The sequence below is a fragment of the Gallinula chloropus genome (genome assembly GCF_964237585.1).
Source record: "Gallinula chloropus genome assembly, chromosome: 7".
Classification (NCBI taxonomy): domain Eukaryota; kingdom Metazoa; phylum Chordata; class Aves; order Gruiformes; family Rallidae; genus Gallinula; species Gallinula chloropus.
The window spans coordinates 25,148,920-25,167,116 of record NC_140092.1 but is presented as its reverse complement, the minus strand read 5'-3'; the positions used below and the strand labels follow the sequence as shown (position 1 = coordinate 25,167,116).

General features: G+C 44.4%; 1 protein-coding gene across 1 annotated transcript in view; it reads left to right on the top strand.

The window, feature by feature from the left end:
• CPE (carboxypeptidase E) overlaps window positions 1-7,380 on the top strand; it is a gene marked incomplete at its 5' end in the record, with an annotated part of 44,013 nt that extends 36,633 nt beyond the window's left edge. The window contains 4 exons of the mRNA XM_084266943.1: window positions 4,867-5,006; window positions 5,138-5,237; window positions 5,873-5,991; window positions 7,126-7,380. Of these exons, the coding sequence (XP_084123069.1) occupies window positions 4,867-5,006; window positions 5,138-5,237; window positions 5,873-5,991; window positions 7,126-7,224 (458 nt within the window). The 3' untranslated portion in view covers window positions 7,225-7,380. The remainder of the gene's footprint in view (window positions 1-4,866; window positions 5,007-5,137; window positions 5,238-5,872; window positions 5,992-7,125) is intronic.
• Between the last annotated feature and the right edge of the window lie 10,817 nt (window positions 7,381-18,197).

Below are 18,197 nucleotides of genomic sequence, written 5' to 3'. Positions count from 1 at the left end.
TAAATCCAAAATCTATTCATTTATTCTTCAATAATTCAATCAAAAATAATTGTTTTATCATTCAATTAAATACAAAAATTATCCTAATTAAATATTAAATATATAAACATGGACATATTTAGCCTTAGCTTCTTTCTGCTTAGGAAAATGCTATTTAAAAAATCTTTCCATCGTTTTGATGAAATCCTTTGATTCTCACTGAACTGCACATGCCAAAAGCACATTTTTCCATTGGAAAAACTTGTTGGAAAGTTTGAATTATTTCCTCCCTTTGGATCTTATTTTAAGTTAGACTGCAAATTCCCCAAGCGGGGCCTTTAGTTTTCTCATGTATTTGTATAGAAGTTAGTAGACAGAAATCCTAGTTCTAACCAGGATCTGTGATCCTAAATAAAAAATAGGGAGACCACAATATAATTTGGACCACACAGCATGAATCTGATTTCTTTTTTGTTTTTCTGAAGTGTAGAAATCAGCTGGCAAGCTGTGACTCTTGAATGAAACCACTATGATAATGTTTGCCACAGGCTGACTTAAAATAAACCCCAAAAATAATTCAACAAAAGCAGTTCTGTTATTTCCATGTCTAGTGCCGAGGAAAATAACTAAGCATTGCTTAGGTCAAGCAAAAATTTTCTTGGCAGCTTCAGTCCAAAAATCACTGTGCAGAAAATGAAACGTATCACGTATGTTGCCTGTTGTATTGGTGACCTTTTGCTGTCTATATGATAATGCCCTTAAAATCAGCAGATGTACAAGCTGTGGAAAAGCCATTTGTATTGCATTAGGGTAAATATTTCTTCATAGATCCTTACTGGAGTTCAGGATCTATCAAGAGAAGCTCTTCAATGAACTCGTCCCCATGGTATCTGCGCCAGTTCAGAGCTAAGGTGGTGCCTCTCAACCTTTGCACCTTTGGGTCACTGTGGGGATGTGAGAGTAGCGCCATGTCCTGTGGGCATCCACAGGTTAGGCTGGTATCCCTGTGTGATCTCCCTAGAGTAACCAGAGGCAGGATAAAGGAGGACTTGTCACAAGTTTAATGTGGAAAGGAGTGCATGGCTTTAGAACAGTGGTGTTGGAAGGAAAAGAAGAGGGAGTGGAGGACATCTGAGCTACGTGAGAACTGCCCTCTCCTAGAAGCTGCCTTTGACAATGTGTTATCAGACCAAGGGCTCTGACCTAGAGGGGGCTGATTTTTTCTAATAAATTACAAAAGTTGCTGTTGCTCAGTAGAGCTTATTGTGATACTCCTAGTTGTGCTGCATTTCTTTGCCCAATATCAAACTGGAATGAGCCCTCCATGGCATTCATGGTCTGTCCATGCCTACTTGCAAACCTTCCATCATCCTCAGGCAAGGTGGCAATTCCCCATTCAGGTGTTGGGCTGGAGAGAGCAGATGGTGTACAGGAGTATCTGGTGCTTGCTTCTGTCTGTTAGTGCACTTCTCTGTGAGGCTTTTCTCAATGTTACTTGCTCTGTATTTACTTTGTTCTGTGCAGCAGGGGCACAGAGAAAAAAGGGCTCCCCCAATAGCATCTTTGTGCTAAACCTGAGGTCACAGTGCCTGATACACGTTTTGTATTAGTTCTCACCTGTAACTAGTTGATCCTTGTAGGTTTTTCAGAGAGCAACAAGCAGGGGCAAAGGGGTCATTCTGTGTTTAGGAAAGACCCTTTCAGTCACCAGATCCCAGGGATAAAACAAGCCTGTCCATAAGATCCATGCTGCTTTTACAACTGCTCTTTTTCCTTTCAGCATGTAATTAATAATTTTACTTATGCATAGGAAAGCCAAACTAAATTTGCACAGGCAGCTTTAATTTTGGCATTTCCTTAGCTGTTGAGTGCATAACTTTTCAACATAACTTTTCAACATCACTAATGTCTTTGTAACGTACCTTTTGTGTGGAGTATCTCTTTGGAAATAAAAATGAGAAGAACAGATAGCAGCAAGTTACTAGCTAGCCACATGCCTGTTGTGCTTGCTCTGCCAGTACAGACTCGGGTCATTACAAAAATAGCATCTCAAAGCAGCTTATGTTGCTGCAGTATTAGGCTATTGTTTAAGGGTCTTTTTAGTTTCAGATACTCTCAAATCACTCTTGGTACTCAATTAATTCCTAGCTGGAGTTACCTTTCATGTTACCTGTTTTGGATGCAATGTTAGTTAGGGGTTTTTTTAGAATTCTACACAGCACCTGTCAGAGGCATGTGCTCCCCTCATTACACACACGGCTCAAGTCCATCCTGTCCTGACAAATTACTACCTCTGTATGTGTAGCAGCTGAACTACCTTAGTGCTGTTCTTCAAAGTCTTAAGTAATTCTGACGCCTGGATGCCAGGGGTGCACCCTGCGCTCCACTTCCTTTGTGAAGGTTGGGGTTCCTCTTTTAAAAGCTGAAGAAATTAGTTTTTTCCCACATTCTAAATCATTTATATAAGTACCAAGTGGGGGTGTTGCCTGACAGCCACCTGAACATGAGTGGCAGTGTGCCCAGGTGGCTCCCTTCCCCCCATTCTCCATTCCGGCAATTCAGATCCTCGCCTGCAGTTCAGCGAGGCAAGCTGAGTTATTTCAGGAGCAGCATGCATAAACTGTGGACCAGGCCAGGAGCTGGAAAGCCAACTGCAGGATATGGACAGTGTGCACTAGTCTGGGAAATGGATGGTGCTTTAGTCTGTTCTTGAGAAACTGGGGCATCCCTGGGTATCACCTTGCTTTGAGGGGAGGGAGGTAAAACCTTTGTGAGAGTTGGAGTGGTAACGGTCACGAGCTTTTGGCACCACAGTAAAATTACATCATACCCTTTCTTTTACAAGAAAGGCAAAAATCAAGAGAAACAACATTACAAGGTATCTGGAGCAGATACCTGGGAGTAAGCAGTGTTGTCAGGATTTTACTCGTGTCCCTGCTGCGCGCTCACTGTGTATGGCTGAACGGTTCATCTTGTATTCTGCCTGGTGGGACATCAGAACTGTCCCTCCCAGGAGCACCTTTGCCTTCCGTGTCCTCATTTTTTCAGCCATCTAACAAAGGTTTAGAAACAAAAAGGTTCCTTTAAGAAACTAGAAAGTTCCCATTTCTGTCAGTTTTTGGGAGTCTCAGTGCCTGGTTGGCAGAAAATCTCTTCACACTAATGTGCTGGCAAAATCCCATCTGACCCAAACCTGTTTGCTGCTCTTGGGGTTCTCTTTTGGGTATGGCATCAGCTCTCTGGATGTTTCTGGACTGGTCAACACCACTGGTGCTTCAGTAAAGAGACTGCATTAGGTCTCACCTGTAGCTTGAGAATGAATTAACTGTGTTTGCAGCACTTTTAAATCCTTCAGTGACCTCCATGGTAGCTGTTTCCAGTCCTCCATTTGAGAATCCACTGACTCTGCAAGCTAGATAGACCAGGAAGGCCAGAGCTACATCAGCTTCTGTGAAGAATATATTTATAGCATTCTTGGGGATAACCACAGTCCCTCTCCAGATGGTTGATCCATGTACAAAACTTGACACCACTTTGGGTATTGGTTGACCAGTTTGAGAAAACAGTCAGTAGTTCCATGTAGTAAGTGGGGAGGCTCAGGAATGTGAGAGTGCACATCTTTCCAATCAGGTTTTTATTCCTAGTAATGATGCTGCTCCATGTTTAAATTCCTGTGATTAAAATTGCATTACTAATGATGTTACCCTTCTCCTTTAAGGGATATCCAGTTTTGATTTTGTAGAGCAGGTGGGGACTACCCATATCCATAGGAAAATGTCCATGTAAATAAAGCTTATAGGAAGTTGGCTTTGGTATTTTTTTGTGGAAAATTTTTGGAATAGAATCATAGAATCATAGAATTGTAGGGGTTGGAAGGGACCTCCAGAGATCATCGGGTCCAACCCCCCTGCCAAAGCAGCTCCCTAGGACATATCACTCAGATAGGTGTCCAGACGGGGCTGGAATCTCTCCAGAGAAGGAGACTCCACACCCCCTGGGCAGCCTGTCCCAGGGCTCCCTCACCCTCACTGGGAAAAAGTTTTTCTGCATGTTGGTGTGGAACTTCCTATGTTCCAACTTGCAGCCACTGCCCCTTGTCCTGTCCCCACAGACCACGGAAAAGGCGCTGGCTGATTCCCCCTGCATCCCCTGCTTCAGATAATTGTAGACTTTAATTAGGTCCCCCCTTAGTCTTCTCTTCTCAAGGCTGAACAGTCCCAACTTACTCACCCTTTCCTCATAGGGGAGATGCTCCAGGCCCTTAATCATCTTCGTAGCCCTTCTTTGGACTCTCTCCAGGGATATATATGGAGAAAAGCTTGACAAAGAATATGGCTTCACATACAGATGCTTCTTCATGTAAAATGTTACTAAGTCAAAACCCTTTATTTTCAGAAAAAAACCATCCCAACTCAACATGGTTTTGACCCACCTTTAGAAACCTCTTTTTCAAAGTAATTTGCTTTATAATTAATTGCCATTCTTCTTGGCTTGAAACAGCCAGAATAGGTGTCCTGGTCCTGGCCTGGAAGGGAGTTAACTGAGGAAGTTAACCTGGCCAGAACCAGGACAACAGGAAATAATTTCCTGTTCCTGAAGAGAAAGTGATTAATTTATATACCAGCTATCCAAAAAAACGTGACAGGCCAGGTGTCAAGTCTTTTCTAAACTATCCCTGGGAAAGTTCCCCAATGGTTTGGGGAATTAATTTCCTTGTTGGTTTCTCTAATTTAAAGCTTCTGAATTCAGAACAACGCTGATTACATGGGATTGTGCCAACTGTATTTGCAGCTGTTCTTTTTTTAATAGGCTCAGCCTCTTGTGTGTCCTTTCTTTACTTCAGAACAATACAAAATTCATCCCTAACTCTCTTTTCTGGCATTGCAGGAATGCAGGATTTCAATTATCTCAGCAGCAACTGCTTCGAAATCACAGTGGAGCTTAGCTGTGAAAAATTCCCACCTGAAGAAACTCTGAAGGGCTACTGGGAGGACAACAAGAACTCGCTTATCAATTACATTGAGCAGGTAACAGGAAAAGACCCATCAGGTGCATCACCAGATGCATCAATAGACATTTCACTAACAAAAATGCCATCTTTTGACAAGAATTTTCCAGTGATATCCCCTGTGTTGCTGACTTTACTTATTTATTTTAGATTCATCGAGGAGTGAAGGGGTTCGTGAAAGATCTTCAGGGCAATCCAATAGCAAATGCTACAGTTTCTGTGGAGGGGATAAGCCATGACATTACATCAGGTGAGCACTGTACCTCAGCAAAACAAGAAGTTCCTGAGTCCATTGCTTCTCCCTCTGCTTGGCAGCCTGGGGCCATTTCAGGCCTTTCTAGCTGAAGCTTTAAGGGAGCAAAGTTTAAAGGCAGGAAAGCATCTTGTGATTCAGGAAGCTTGTTGCCCACAGGACTTCATGAATCCTTCTCTTCTATCTTTTTCTCGGAGTAGCTGGAGACCAGTTGTTGAGACTTCATGAATCTCTGTCATGAGCTGGTTCTGGTGGCTCTTGGTTATTCATGCTTAGCTTGTCCCCTGATTTGTGGTGCATGTAGTGTCTCACAGCTCTGCTGGGGCATGAAGTCCTGTCCACAGTGCTGTTTTGAGTTTGAAGGTTAAGCTGTAGCCCCAAAGGAAAAAACCCTCTTCCATGGAGGCTACAGCACAACTTTAGCATTAAAACCTGGGTTTTGGTTACCTGAAAAGAAGAAAACCTGTAGTGATATATTTATGCCCTTACAGAAGAATCCATTCAGAGAGATGAAAGGAAAGGACAGTCAGGAATACAAAGCACTCTAACAGGGTACACAGGCCTGTCTCCTTAGCTGTGTAATTAGTTTTATACATACTTATTTGGATTTTTTTTTTAATTCTTCTCTGCAGCCAAGGACGGTGATTACTGGAGACTGCTCGTGCCCGGGAATTACAAACTCACAGCCTCAGCACCAGGCTATCTAGCAATAACTAAAAAAGTGGCTGTGCCCTTTAGCCCTGCGGTTGTGGTAAGTGCTCACACGTGTGTTGCTTTGCCATCCATTACAGAGACTGAGAAAAGACCTCCCTTTTTTCCTTCATGGTGTATTTAAGAATATTTCAGAATATGCTCATTGAGGAGACAGTCTGGAAATCTACTCTGCTAGAACTTGCTGCACAAGCCACTAAGAGTAATCTCATAAACTCATTTCCTCTCCTACTGCTCTAATTTAAAACTAAAAGACACAGAGAGGGGTAATGCTGAGATACTTGAACTTTTTTTTAATTGTGACTGGCCACTCAGAAGAATGTATTACAAACTATATTTAAATGGCATGAACAGTAAGGCGTGTTGAGGTTTTCACCGAGGCCTGATATTTTTAATCTAAATTGCCAAGTGGCTACCTGCATAGGTTAGGACAAGTGTTCAGCTGTGTGCCAAAAGGCAGTGATGGAACGCTGCTTTGTGTAGATACCTGACATGTGGTAAGGCTTGCACGGTGTGTGAGAGTTCAGAAGCAGGTGTGGATTCCACTCTTAACAGCTAAAATAAATCCTTATGTCTCTAGTGTGCATGGTGTGCTAGGGTTTGCCTCATCCAGTGTGTATACCTATATGCTAGGGTATGCCACGTATCTAGTGTGTGTACCTATACGCTAGGGTATGCCATTTACACATCATTGCATTGTATCTCCATTAATGAGCCACGTGTCTGAAATGCTCCCTGGGTCTTAACTGACGGCATCGAATGGAATAGGTGCGTTGGTGTGCTGGGGGGTCTGTGCTGCTGGGTGCTGGACAGCAGTATGCTGAGAATAACTCTTCTTTTTATTATCTGCTGGGTGATTTATGTGGCTGGCTATTCGATTTTACTTTTCTTGGCCCATATTTGAAATTTTTGGACAAGTGAAACACCAGACAGATGTCTGGTTTCTTTGGGAAGTTTAGCTTACCTATGGACACCATAATGTAAGTTTATTGTACTGCTATGCTGTTATTGTACATATTTGAGACACTTGGGAATAAACCTAGCCTGAAATGGAAGGTACCTCCCTGAGCCCCATGTCCCTGCTAACTTCGTTTGGTAAATGGCTTTTAAAAGCCCACACACTTCCCTCGTCCCACGAGTCTCACTGAGGTTTCCGATTGCTTCTCTCGCTCAGGTTGATTTTGAACTGGAGTCGCTGTCTGAAAGAAAAGAAGAGGAGAAAGAAGAGTTGATGGAATGGTGGAAGATGATGTCAGAAACACTAAATTTTTAAATGAAGATTTTGGCTTTACAGCTCTTAATCTATTGTATGTTGACTTAGTATAATGTACTGTGGAAAGTCCCTATATTCTAGACTTTTGTGCACTTCACAATAATTAACTTTGATTTTTTTCAGTCATCTTTTGATTAATGCGATTACAGATAATTACTAGCCTTCTAGATAAATAAGTTATTACTTTTGTTTCATATCATTATAGAAAATTTACTCTAATATACAAATAAGAAAAACAACGAATGAATGTCTCTGCAGCCTATGTGGAAGTACAATCTGTTGTGTATTATTTGCAAGCTCAGAATATGTAGGTTAACTCTTAATTTTAAACAAGGAATATGCTGTAGTCAGTTTCCAATGCAGACGGTGCATAGCAGTGGGCAGCACTCTTTACTGAGCTCTACAATGGGTTCTTCTGAAGAGATTTATAATAACAGTATGTGGTGCATCAGTGTTTTACAAGGATTAAAATTCAGTATAACATTTTGTATGTCTGTGGTATTGGGGCTATTTAGCTATGTCAGAAAACCAAGCTGACTTTGTTTTACTAAGCAGAAGTGATTCGTGTGAGGTCTTCTATTAAAGATGATTTGGAATGAATTCAGAAAATAGCAGAGTTTAATTCCTTAAACTGCTGATGATATTTCAAAGTCACATTTTAATTATTGTTTCATTACTTACTAAAACAATTTGACATTCTGAATGGGTGAAAAAGTGGAGCTTGCACATCTTGTTAATATGCTGCTCGTCTTTGTTTTATGGCAGAAAAAAGAACATTCAGGTGGTGTCTGTTTTAGTTAGAAAACTCCTTTTTCAATAATCTTTACATGTGTTGGTGATGCCTAGATAATCAGCTGAAAGTTCCTGTGTTTACCAAAAGAAATTAAAGGTTACACAATGAACTGAAAGTCTACTGAGGTCATACACAAGTCTCGCAAGGCAAGAATGGTTTTGCTTCCAACTCGGTTTCTTCTTCTGGTTAGTTACCAGAAAACCAGATACAGTGGAGAAGTGAAGTGAAATCTTTTTCAATGTGATGAAATTTCCCCTAAATACTTGAAGGTGATACCAAGAGCAGCTTTGATTTAAAAAGATCCTCCTTTCTCCCACTTTTTTTTTTTGTTTGTTTGGGTTTTTTTTAGTATACTTGAATGAACTTGCTTTAGTATTTTGTTTAAGATGAGTGAAATTTGTGGAGTCAGAGAATCTACATGAGCTGTGGTGGGTGCAAGTTTGGTAAAATTCTTCTGAAACCACAGCCAGTGTTCTACTTGGTAGCAACTAATCTTCTCATCTGTTTGAAAGCTTATATGCTATTGCTGGTCTGTTTTAATTCAAGATCAGCTGTTTGATATTAACTTCCTTCCTCCCTTTCTTTAGTAACACTGCCTGTGCTTTGATTAACGTATTATTTTAGTTGATGCTGTAGGAGTTCAGTACCATTCACAACCAACAAACCATGCTCCTGCCCTAAGTGAAAAATCACGTTCAGCTGCAGGATCCAAATTCACCTTGTTCAGGTATTTAAAAATCTATTGAAAAACACTGTTTTCCGAGCATTTTAAGTTCTTTAATAACAATAATGCTGACCCTTTAAAGCAACAGGCCTAAGGTTTGACACACATGGGCAAATTGAGCAGCAATAAAGAGGCATGAATTTTCTCTGATGAAGCATTTGCTGTGTAACCATTTGGGTAGAAGTAATTTCATTCTGAACTTGGGGGGTAACTTCACTTGCTGTAAGCCATTATGCAGTGATGAACTCTGAACCCCGATCGCAACGAGGAAACCCCTGTGCCAAAGGAAGTAATGAAAGGCTAAGATGCACTGTGCCTGGAAGTGACAATACCGAGTTCAGCTGAATCAGGTAAAAACCCCAGCAAGTGGTATAAAACTGAATTGTAACAAGAGGTTGCTGGCACATGGGCTACGGGAGCGCGTCTGACCTGTGAACTCATGCAATAAGGCAAGTGTATATTTGTACAGAGCACCCTGCACTGCCCCTGACAAACCTGACCATTTCAATCTAAGCGATACTGCTGCATAGTGTGATGCCCATCACGTGTTCTGTCTGCCTGTGTGGTAGATTCTATGGCATAGTTGGTGCAGACATTGCATCTAAGCGATCTCGTGGGCTGTACTTGTGCTACGTGTGTGAGGAGTGCCTGGTCCTCTGTTTCACGCCTCTGCAATTAAGTGTGGTGTCCCTTAAATGGTCTCCCAGTTTTGCTCTAGATGGCTGCTTGCTAATTACTGTGCTGAGAATGGGTTAAAGTGATAAAATGTTATGATACCAGAACCACTGCCACTGTTCTTACTGTAGGTGAGCACCCTCAAGAACAGCTTAGCCAGGACTCTCAGTAAATTAACTCATTATGTGGCTTTCCTAGCTGAACCGAGCTCTGTTGTAGGACTGTGTACGTTTAAATGGCAGATTAAAGTGTTGTGTGATGCTGAGCTTTCAGTTAAAAAGGCACATGCTACATGCCTATTGTACAATAAATCTGCAGGTTTATTTAAAATGCCAATGTGTGAGTAATTTATAGGTTCCAAACATGACTCTGCCTGTACATGTCTGCCAAGTATGGCATAAACATCCTTGGCGAGGGGTGCATGCCAGTTTGTTGTTTGAACAGAGGAATGAGAGTGGGGTTAGTGCCAGTGTCCCATTGAGAGCCATCCGATTTTCTCTTCGTGCCAGTGCACCCTCCTTTCAGGATGTAGACTTTTTCCCGTGCAGGTTTTCAAGTAGAGTCGCGAGTTAAGGAGGAGATGCTCTTCGTCTACACAAGGTCAGTGGGAACGGGACATACAGTTTTGCACCTCTCTACCAATCTGTCCTTCTTCCATCTCAGTCCATAGGATTGGAAAGCACAGTGTGCTTTCAAGCTACACATTCTGTGTAACTACAGTGGCCAGGGTTATGTAATAACGAAGTCAAATAAAATCAGTGCATCTGAATTACATTTCCCTTTTCCTAGGTTGCCCTGCTGATAGATTCCCTTGTGGTCCTGGCTGTTCTTGAGCTGATAACAACATACATTAAGGTATAAATTCAACCCGAGGCAGTATGTAAGAAAAAACTGCTACCGAGTTTCCTTCTCAAAGGGTCTTTAACAGACTTGACAGTTTGAAGTTAGGAGTTATGGTTCCGATGACCCTGACTCTTTCCCATACCTGAGCTTGGTTTGGATCAGGCTGCGGATGCTGTGACTAGCAGCAGCTGACAGACCACCTGAGCTGGAGAACCCGTCCAAAGATTCTCAGTGAACCTGCTTCTCCGGACGAGTGCCTTGTGGTCTGCAAACATCACTGCAGCAGCAGCTGCTTACTGCCTTTGTGACCCTGGCAAAGAGCTCGTTCTGATCATCTCCATGCAGGTATTTTATTCCCCTTGCACATCCCTCTTTAGGTTACAGCTACATCTGCTGCAAATAATTTTACTGCTTGTGAAGCTGACTCATAAGTTCAGTCATTGAGGCAGCCTCTGTTCGTATTTCTGACTTCTATAAATTAAACTTGGGAAACAGGAATGCTCGGGAGATTTTCTGAAAGTCGTGCCATAACCCACCCCCCTGGCCCAGGCCCACAGGTTCTGTTTGTCTCCCGGCCTGTGAAGTGTTGTAGCGAGCTTGCTTCGTTTCCGTTTCTAAAGCCTGCTTTGGGGGAGAAGAAATGGCACTGGATAAGTCAATGCTGTCGCATGCTTCCTGGGGCTCAGGCACTGAGCAGCATAGCAGGTACTGGGACAGGCATTATAAAAATGATATTTAGAAACAAATGTTGTTTGCTTCTGCTAACCATGATATTGAGAGTGTATTAATTGAGTTAAATGGCCTCACTGTGCTGATCTTTCTTCAGCCCTCCTTATTTTGCCTCTCCCAGCCCAGGGCATTGTATTTCAGCAGTGACTTACACACATTGGCGATTAGGCACCGTTTATCACAGCGCTAGATTTTCCCTGAATTAATGCTTAATGCTCAGTGTTGTTCCATCTTTGCCCTACTTCCACACTCAGTTAAGGCACCACAGATTTTTGTAATCATTGCATCCCTCTGTGCACAGTGGAAACTGTTGGAGAGGGAAGCCAAAGAGTTTGGCTCCTGCACTGGGAATGTAGAGGGGATTCGACATCTGGGAGCACACTGGAAGCAGTGTAGGATTGTGAAATGAGTGGACTGTGTAGACCTTTTTGTTAATCGTCCAGTAAAGGGATGAATAGGATTATGCGCCTGTGGGATTCCAGGAGTCCAGTATGTCTGTGCCTTTGGAATTCAGGTAAAGCTACTCTGGAACAATTCCCATTAGTTGCACAGAGGTTTTTATCGGACCCTTAAGTGTGAGTAGTGAGGACTATCCGGTGGAAAGACTGTTTGTTTTGCATTAGTGGTAATTTTTCTTCCTTTTTTCCAGAAGAAGGTTGCAAAGTAACAAACAAGAAATGAAGTCCACTTAATTCTTCAGAGCTGAATTGGTTGTGGAACTTGTTAGGGTCGTTGCAAGACCTGAAGTAGAAATGATGGATATTAGCTGGACTGGTGGCAACCTCCAGCTCCCTAATCCTCTGAACCACCGCTCTGTGGAAGACAGTGGGGTAGGTCAGGGTGACAATTTTGTTGTGTCACCCCCTGAGGGGCTGGTCAGGGCCGTAACTGAGAGAGAAAGTACAGAGCTGGACCCGCTGCTCACCCGGCTGCAATGTGGCAGCAGTAGTGGGGTTCACAGTGCTGCAGAACCATCCATCCAGTAGTGTCTGAGGTTCAGGTTCATGCAGTGTGTGTGCTGGTGTCCAAGGGTACAAAGCCAACACCTCTCCTCCATGTTCCAGCACCTTTCACACAACAGGTAAATTAAACACATTTCAGAAACTATAGATGAGATTCAAAACAGGTTTTGGCTGCCAAGAGTACAAAGTTACAGCCTCAGTCCTTCAGCTCACCAGATACCTGCTCACAAGGCTTTCCGTGGCTGCTTGCACTTGTCTTTCTGGGTGTGTCAAGAACTAGCCTGGGTCAAGAACTAGCCCAGCCTGAGCAGCTCAAGGATTACTTGTGCCAAGACCCATCAGGAGTGGATTACAGGGATTTCTTGTGTCTCAGGATCCCAAGTTTGTGTTTGCATTATGTCATAGTTTATCCCAGCCAGCCACTGAAACAACCACACACCCAGATTGCTCCCCACCATGGTGGGACCGGAGAGAGAATTGGAAAGGAAGAAACAAGGGAAAACTTGTGGGTTGAGATAAGGATGCTGTAATAGGAAAGAAAAAGATCATAGATTTACAAGGCTTGAAAAGACCTTTAAGATCATTGAGTCCAACCATTCCTGTCCTATGCTAAACCATATCCCTGACCACCTCATCTTAAACACATCTGGGGGTAATAATATTAGTAATAACAATAATACAAAACAAGTGGTGCAGTGGACAACTGCTCATGGCCTGAAGCCAATAGTCAGCTAGGTCTTGAGCCAAACCAACTCCTGGCCTACCCCCCAGTTATACACCGAGCATGATGTATGGTATAGAGTATCCGTGTGGCCACTTTGTGTCACCTGTCCCTGGGTGTCCCCCTCCCCTTCTTCTTAGCGGGGCAGGGTGAGCAGCTGAGAAGCCCTCGACTGCACGGCAACAACTGAACACACCCGTGTGCTGCCAGCACTGTTCTCACAGCAGCGCTGTACCCGCTGCTCGGAAGAAAATGATGCCAGCTGAGACCAGGACACCCTGTGAGGCAGGTCCCCGGCGTGGCCGGGCTTCCCGCCTGTGCCCCGCTGGCGGTTACTTTTGGCCAGCCTGCTTAGGTTTCTCCCCTGGAGGTAGAGGAGGGCTGCTGCACCGCCCTGGCAGTGCAGGAGGAAGGATCCGGCCAGAGCCTCTGACTCCATGGTAGAGTGTGGCAGGAACACCACAGAGTAAGGAACACAAGGCCTGAACGCTGTTGTCCCAGCATGTGGCACATGCCATTCAAAACACAACCAGATTCTCTCTCCAGTGCTCCACTTTCACATCCATCTGACAAGCCTCCACATCAGATGCCTGGTGCCTGTGCGCAGCAGCACGCGAGATGTCAAACATCTGCAAGATCTTCTGATCATATCTGTAATGTCTCAAAAGCAAGACATGGCTTGCAGGGGATTTCCACTGGAAAGAAACAAAATTTGGAGCACATTCTAAGTTAAGTCATTCCATGTTTGTATGCCAGGGCACTGGATGGTACTGCAAGATGCCAAGAGAAATTCAAACTAACATGAAAAATACTCAGTACTGTTGGTTGTGGGTTTACATAAGTTGTTGGCACATTCTCTTAAGAGTTCTCAGATAAACAGTTGCCAGGAAAACAACATCCAGATGACAACAACAACAAAAAATTACATATAATACACTTGAACAAGTGTCGCAGAAGAATGACTTTTTGCCCCATGGAAGTTTGCTTCAGCAAAGCAATTAAACACGGAGATGTGTAAATAGGCTGTTGCAAAATCAACTGGTCTCAAAAAGCTTGTTTTAAACTGAAGAAAATTGAAACCAAGATAAAAGTGGAAAGCACAATGAATTCCAAAACAAAAATACAAAAAATACGAATTTTAAAGGCTTTAAAAAGACTGCAGTGAACATTTTTTGCCAAAAGAATTCACCTGTGATAAAGCTTTCTAGATGGCCTTTGGAAACTGTAGGCTGAAAAAATAATTTAACGAAAAGGTTATTGAAAGATAAACTGTAAAAATTTGAAAACCATTCTGTTCTGCTTCCACTTGAGTCTTTCATGTAGAAAAAATGTCGATTCAGGCTTTTAATGTTTTATGGTATAATGCTTATACTTGAAAGCATTTCCACTAGGTTCTAGGGGTTTATTAATGTAGCCACATAATTGAACCCAAAGAAAGACTGAACGAGGTCAAATGGCTGGCAGCTGAAACCAGGCAAATTCAGCAGCAGAACTAATGATCAGAGTATGTTCTTAGTGAGGGTAATTCGCCTTTGCTGTGGTTCATGCAGCTGTGCAGTAGATTTTTCATCACGCTCATTTTCTCTGAGCAAGACTCTCGCCCTTCCGCAGGACTGGTGAAACGCTGCTTGTGTTCCTTGGCTGAACCAATGCTTTCTTCGTGGCTGCACCCTCTCAGTTGTTTGTCCCATATGGTTTAATGGTTTCCTGAGACTTTAGACCAATCATCCATCCCTTTGAGCTTCTCCTTCATCAGTCTAAGAGATTTTTGGATGCACTGATTATGGAATTCTGAGAATTCAGGCTTGGATTTCACAGACAGTATCCATATGCCATTGAAAATATCTGGGTATCAATTTTCCATGCTAGCTTCTGGGTTGGTTCCCTTACTATCTGTGCTATGAATTGAGCCAAGTGAGATTTTTGCTTTGACTCTAAACTGAATTTTCACTTGTAACAGAACCTGCTGTAGTAATGTGTTTGAGATCAAGAGGGCTTTCTCTCCTTCAGTCTTACAAAGTTCTCATTTTTCTCGGAATTACAGTATTCCCAGAATTTACTAATTAAAGCCCGGCTTGCTTGCCTGATATTTATAATGTCAGCAACTTCAGCTCATGTAATATTCAGGAAAATTATTTGTATTGCAAGTCTTCATTCCTTTCAAATTCATCTACTTCTGTAGGGAGGGATAGGATGTCAAAGGCAAATATTTTGCCTTTCTACCTAACAGATAGGAAAAGAACGTAACAACAACGTGGAACAAAAAACCAATAGAAAAGCTGCCATATGGTCATTTATCTGAGGAATCAGTGGATCCTTGAATAGAAACTTTGGGGGGGGGGGCATGCTGAATTCACTCAGAAGTCTAAAATGAGGGTAAAAAAAAAAAAAGCCATGTCATATTTTTCCAAAGAATGTTTTCCCTTTAGAAAACTGCAGATCAAAATAACCAAAAGATAAAAATCAAGTTGTGCAAATGCTTCCTGTTACAGCTTGTTCCCCCCTCCAAAATCTTTAATGTTTGGAAAATGTGCTTTGAAAAGCTCAAAACCAAAAAGCAAAAAAAACCCCTTGTATTCTAAGTGTGTAGAAAATCTAAGCGTAAAATCAATAACTATGTAAATGCCCTAAATACCCTTTAATTATTAGTTGGTGACCAAAACTTAAAACAGAACCTGGACATCTGTGCTACCTATTACAGCCAAGACCACTTTATTATGTTTTCCATGAAGTGGGACAGGCATTGCAACTCAAAGCGCTTTAGCTGCTGGTTATCATCCACTGCAGGAGAGATGGGACAAGCACATTTTGGCTGATGAAGTGGCCATCTCCTGTATCGCCCTTTAAAACAACACTTTTAATGAGTCAGCAAATCCAGGCATTTAGGTACCTGTTTGGCCCTGAGCCTAGCTGTCCCTAGAGAAGAGACTTGAAGATGTCCCGACCTGCCTCTTCCCCTCCCATTGTGTTTAAAAAGGGGCAGCAGCCTGAGCCTGTTCTCCTCACTGTATTTAAAACCATGGACTTCAGTGGAATCACTCTGGATTACAGATGCGGACCTTGGGAGTAGAAACTGGACTTGTGTCCCTTTTCTTCCCACCACAAGGATTCTCTTTCCCAGCTCTCACAAACTGGTTTGGAAGGTGCCACCGCTGCTGCGATTTCCCTCCCAAGGGCCTGTTTCCTCCCTGGTGTGCGTTTTTTGGCATAATATGCCGTGTTCTGAAGCTCCACATACCTGAAATATTTGGAACCAATGAGCCCTGGGCAGATGTGGTTATGGGATTTGAGGTGGCTGCTTTATCCCTTTTGTGGATTAAAGCCTCACCCTGCCATGGGAAATTCCACTAAGATTTTCCTCTCCACATTGTACTTTTGCCTCCAAAGTTTTACTGCTTCCCATATTAACAAAGAACCATTACAGCAACTACGCAAGGCACAGCAGAAGCTTAAGTGGAAGATGGCATATTGCAGAGCAAGAAGGTAAAACTATCTTCCTCCGGGTGAGGAGGCACATCCCTCAGAGCCAAATTCGGTGGCAACTTTTGCCACCCACGGTGGTGGATGCTTGGCAGCTGCCATGGCCTTTGGGAAGCAGCCCTGCACCTGAGCAGCTGGAAGCCACGCTTTGCTCCCTCTGTCACTGCAGAAAATTGTCTGTCGCCGTATGATCAGCAAACACTTTCCTGTAAAGTTGTGGCCCGAACATCTTGAGGAACCTCTTGTTTTGGCTTCAGTCCGGCAGATGGAAGTGCTCTCGGTTGCTCTGGCTCAGGGGGTTAGTAGGGCTGTGTCTTTGGAGGTTTCTTGACCCTCCTCAACTTCCTTAGAATAACGTCTTTTCCGTGCTAGCGGAGTTGGGATGAAAGCTGGCTGCTAACTTACAGAGGCCTGGTAACGCAAGCAAACTGACTGAGGTTCTTGACCAGGATGCTGTTGGAATCTCTATGTCATTAAGCATCTAACCAGAGCCAGTTCTTTCTCCTCTGGATTTCAGTAGTAAGCATCTTGCTATTTCCACTTTGGATTAAAAAAAAAAACCCAAAGCACACTAACCATCCTTAGAAAAAAGATTCAGTTTTAGGTGATATCTTCTGCTTGGAGCATTTTTTTTCTTTAGTTACAAAACCCAGTTTTCTTTAGCAAAAATAAGGCAGATACTCCCACTTGTTATAGAAAAGTATTACTTTGGTTTTGTATCTTGCTCTCTGATGGAAACACACTTTTATTCAATTAGCTAATCATGTAGTGTAGCTGGTGAGCAGCTGAGTAATTATAAGCTGCTCTGGTTTACAGAACGAGGAAAGAACCAAGCTTTAGCTGCAGCTGAGGCGTTTCTGAGGACACACCAAAGGGCTGCAGCTGTGCCCGAGCTAGCGCAGGTGATGCTGTTCCTGACCGGCCGGAGCTCCCCTTCCCGAGAAGCCGGCACAAGCCAGGCGACTCAGCCCGGGTCTCACGGCCGGACATCAGGACGTGGCTCCCCTATCAAAGGGGCCGGGCGCTTCCAAGGCGGAATGCCCGAGGCTGGGGTATCGCTTCAGTCCGCACGCCTGCAGCGCTCCGTTACCGTCGGTCGGTAAGGTCCCTCTGTGTTATCACCGGGTGTGATACGTTGCGGGCTGTTTCCCCTTCACGGTGCTTTTGTCAGTAACTGCGCTTATCCCAACCCACGGGGCTCTGGCTGCTTCTCCTACGGGAGGGAGGGAGGGAGCGAGCGGCGTGCGGTGCCCCAGCCCCCTGCTTGGGGCCGAACCGCCCCCGCCGTTTCTGGTGCCTATCGTGGGGCCCGGGCGGTTGGGAGAAGGGTGTACCGGAGAGCTGAGCTCAGCGCTCATCGTGCCGCCCGAAGGGGGTGCCGGCAGCTCGGGTTCTGGCCGCGGTGCGTGAGCCCGCGCCCCCTTTGTGCGCTCCCTTGTCGTCTCGCCGCAAGACCCGTAACGGCTGCCACGGGGTCTGCCCCCAGCCCCTCTTCTGCGGGCGGGGTCGCCACGGAGCGCACTCCTTCCCCGGGGTCCGCAGGGAGCCGGTCCGTCCGGGTCCCGGGCCGCGCTGTCGGGACCCCAGCCCGCCGTTCCTGCCCGGCTGGCGCCAGGTGGCGGTGCGGCACCTGCGTACACGGCACCCCGCGCTCGGGCGGGCGGCCCCGGCCGGGCCCTTCCCGGGACGGCGCCGTAGATGTTCCCTCCTCTTTTCCTCTCGGTTTCTTGCTGAGTGAGAGCTCGTGTAACGGCTCAGTGATGCTGCTGGGACGCGGGGAAGCTCTGTTGCCTGTGTGCTCCAGGTCCGCCGCTCTCTCGGGCTTTGCTGTGGCTCTCTGGGTTTGTCCTAGGCGTAGATAACCCGGCGATGGCGTTTGGTTTATCACGGGCTGCGCTTTACTTGGGCTTATTTGTATCTTCAGGTGATGGCCCTATTCAGATACAGCCGGTACAGTAAGGTTCTGTTGCCGTTTTTCATACCTGATTGCTCAGTAAGGCCGCGTAGTGTGCTGAGAGGCTCTCCCGTTGCTGTTTTTACTGGCTG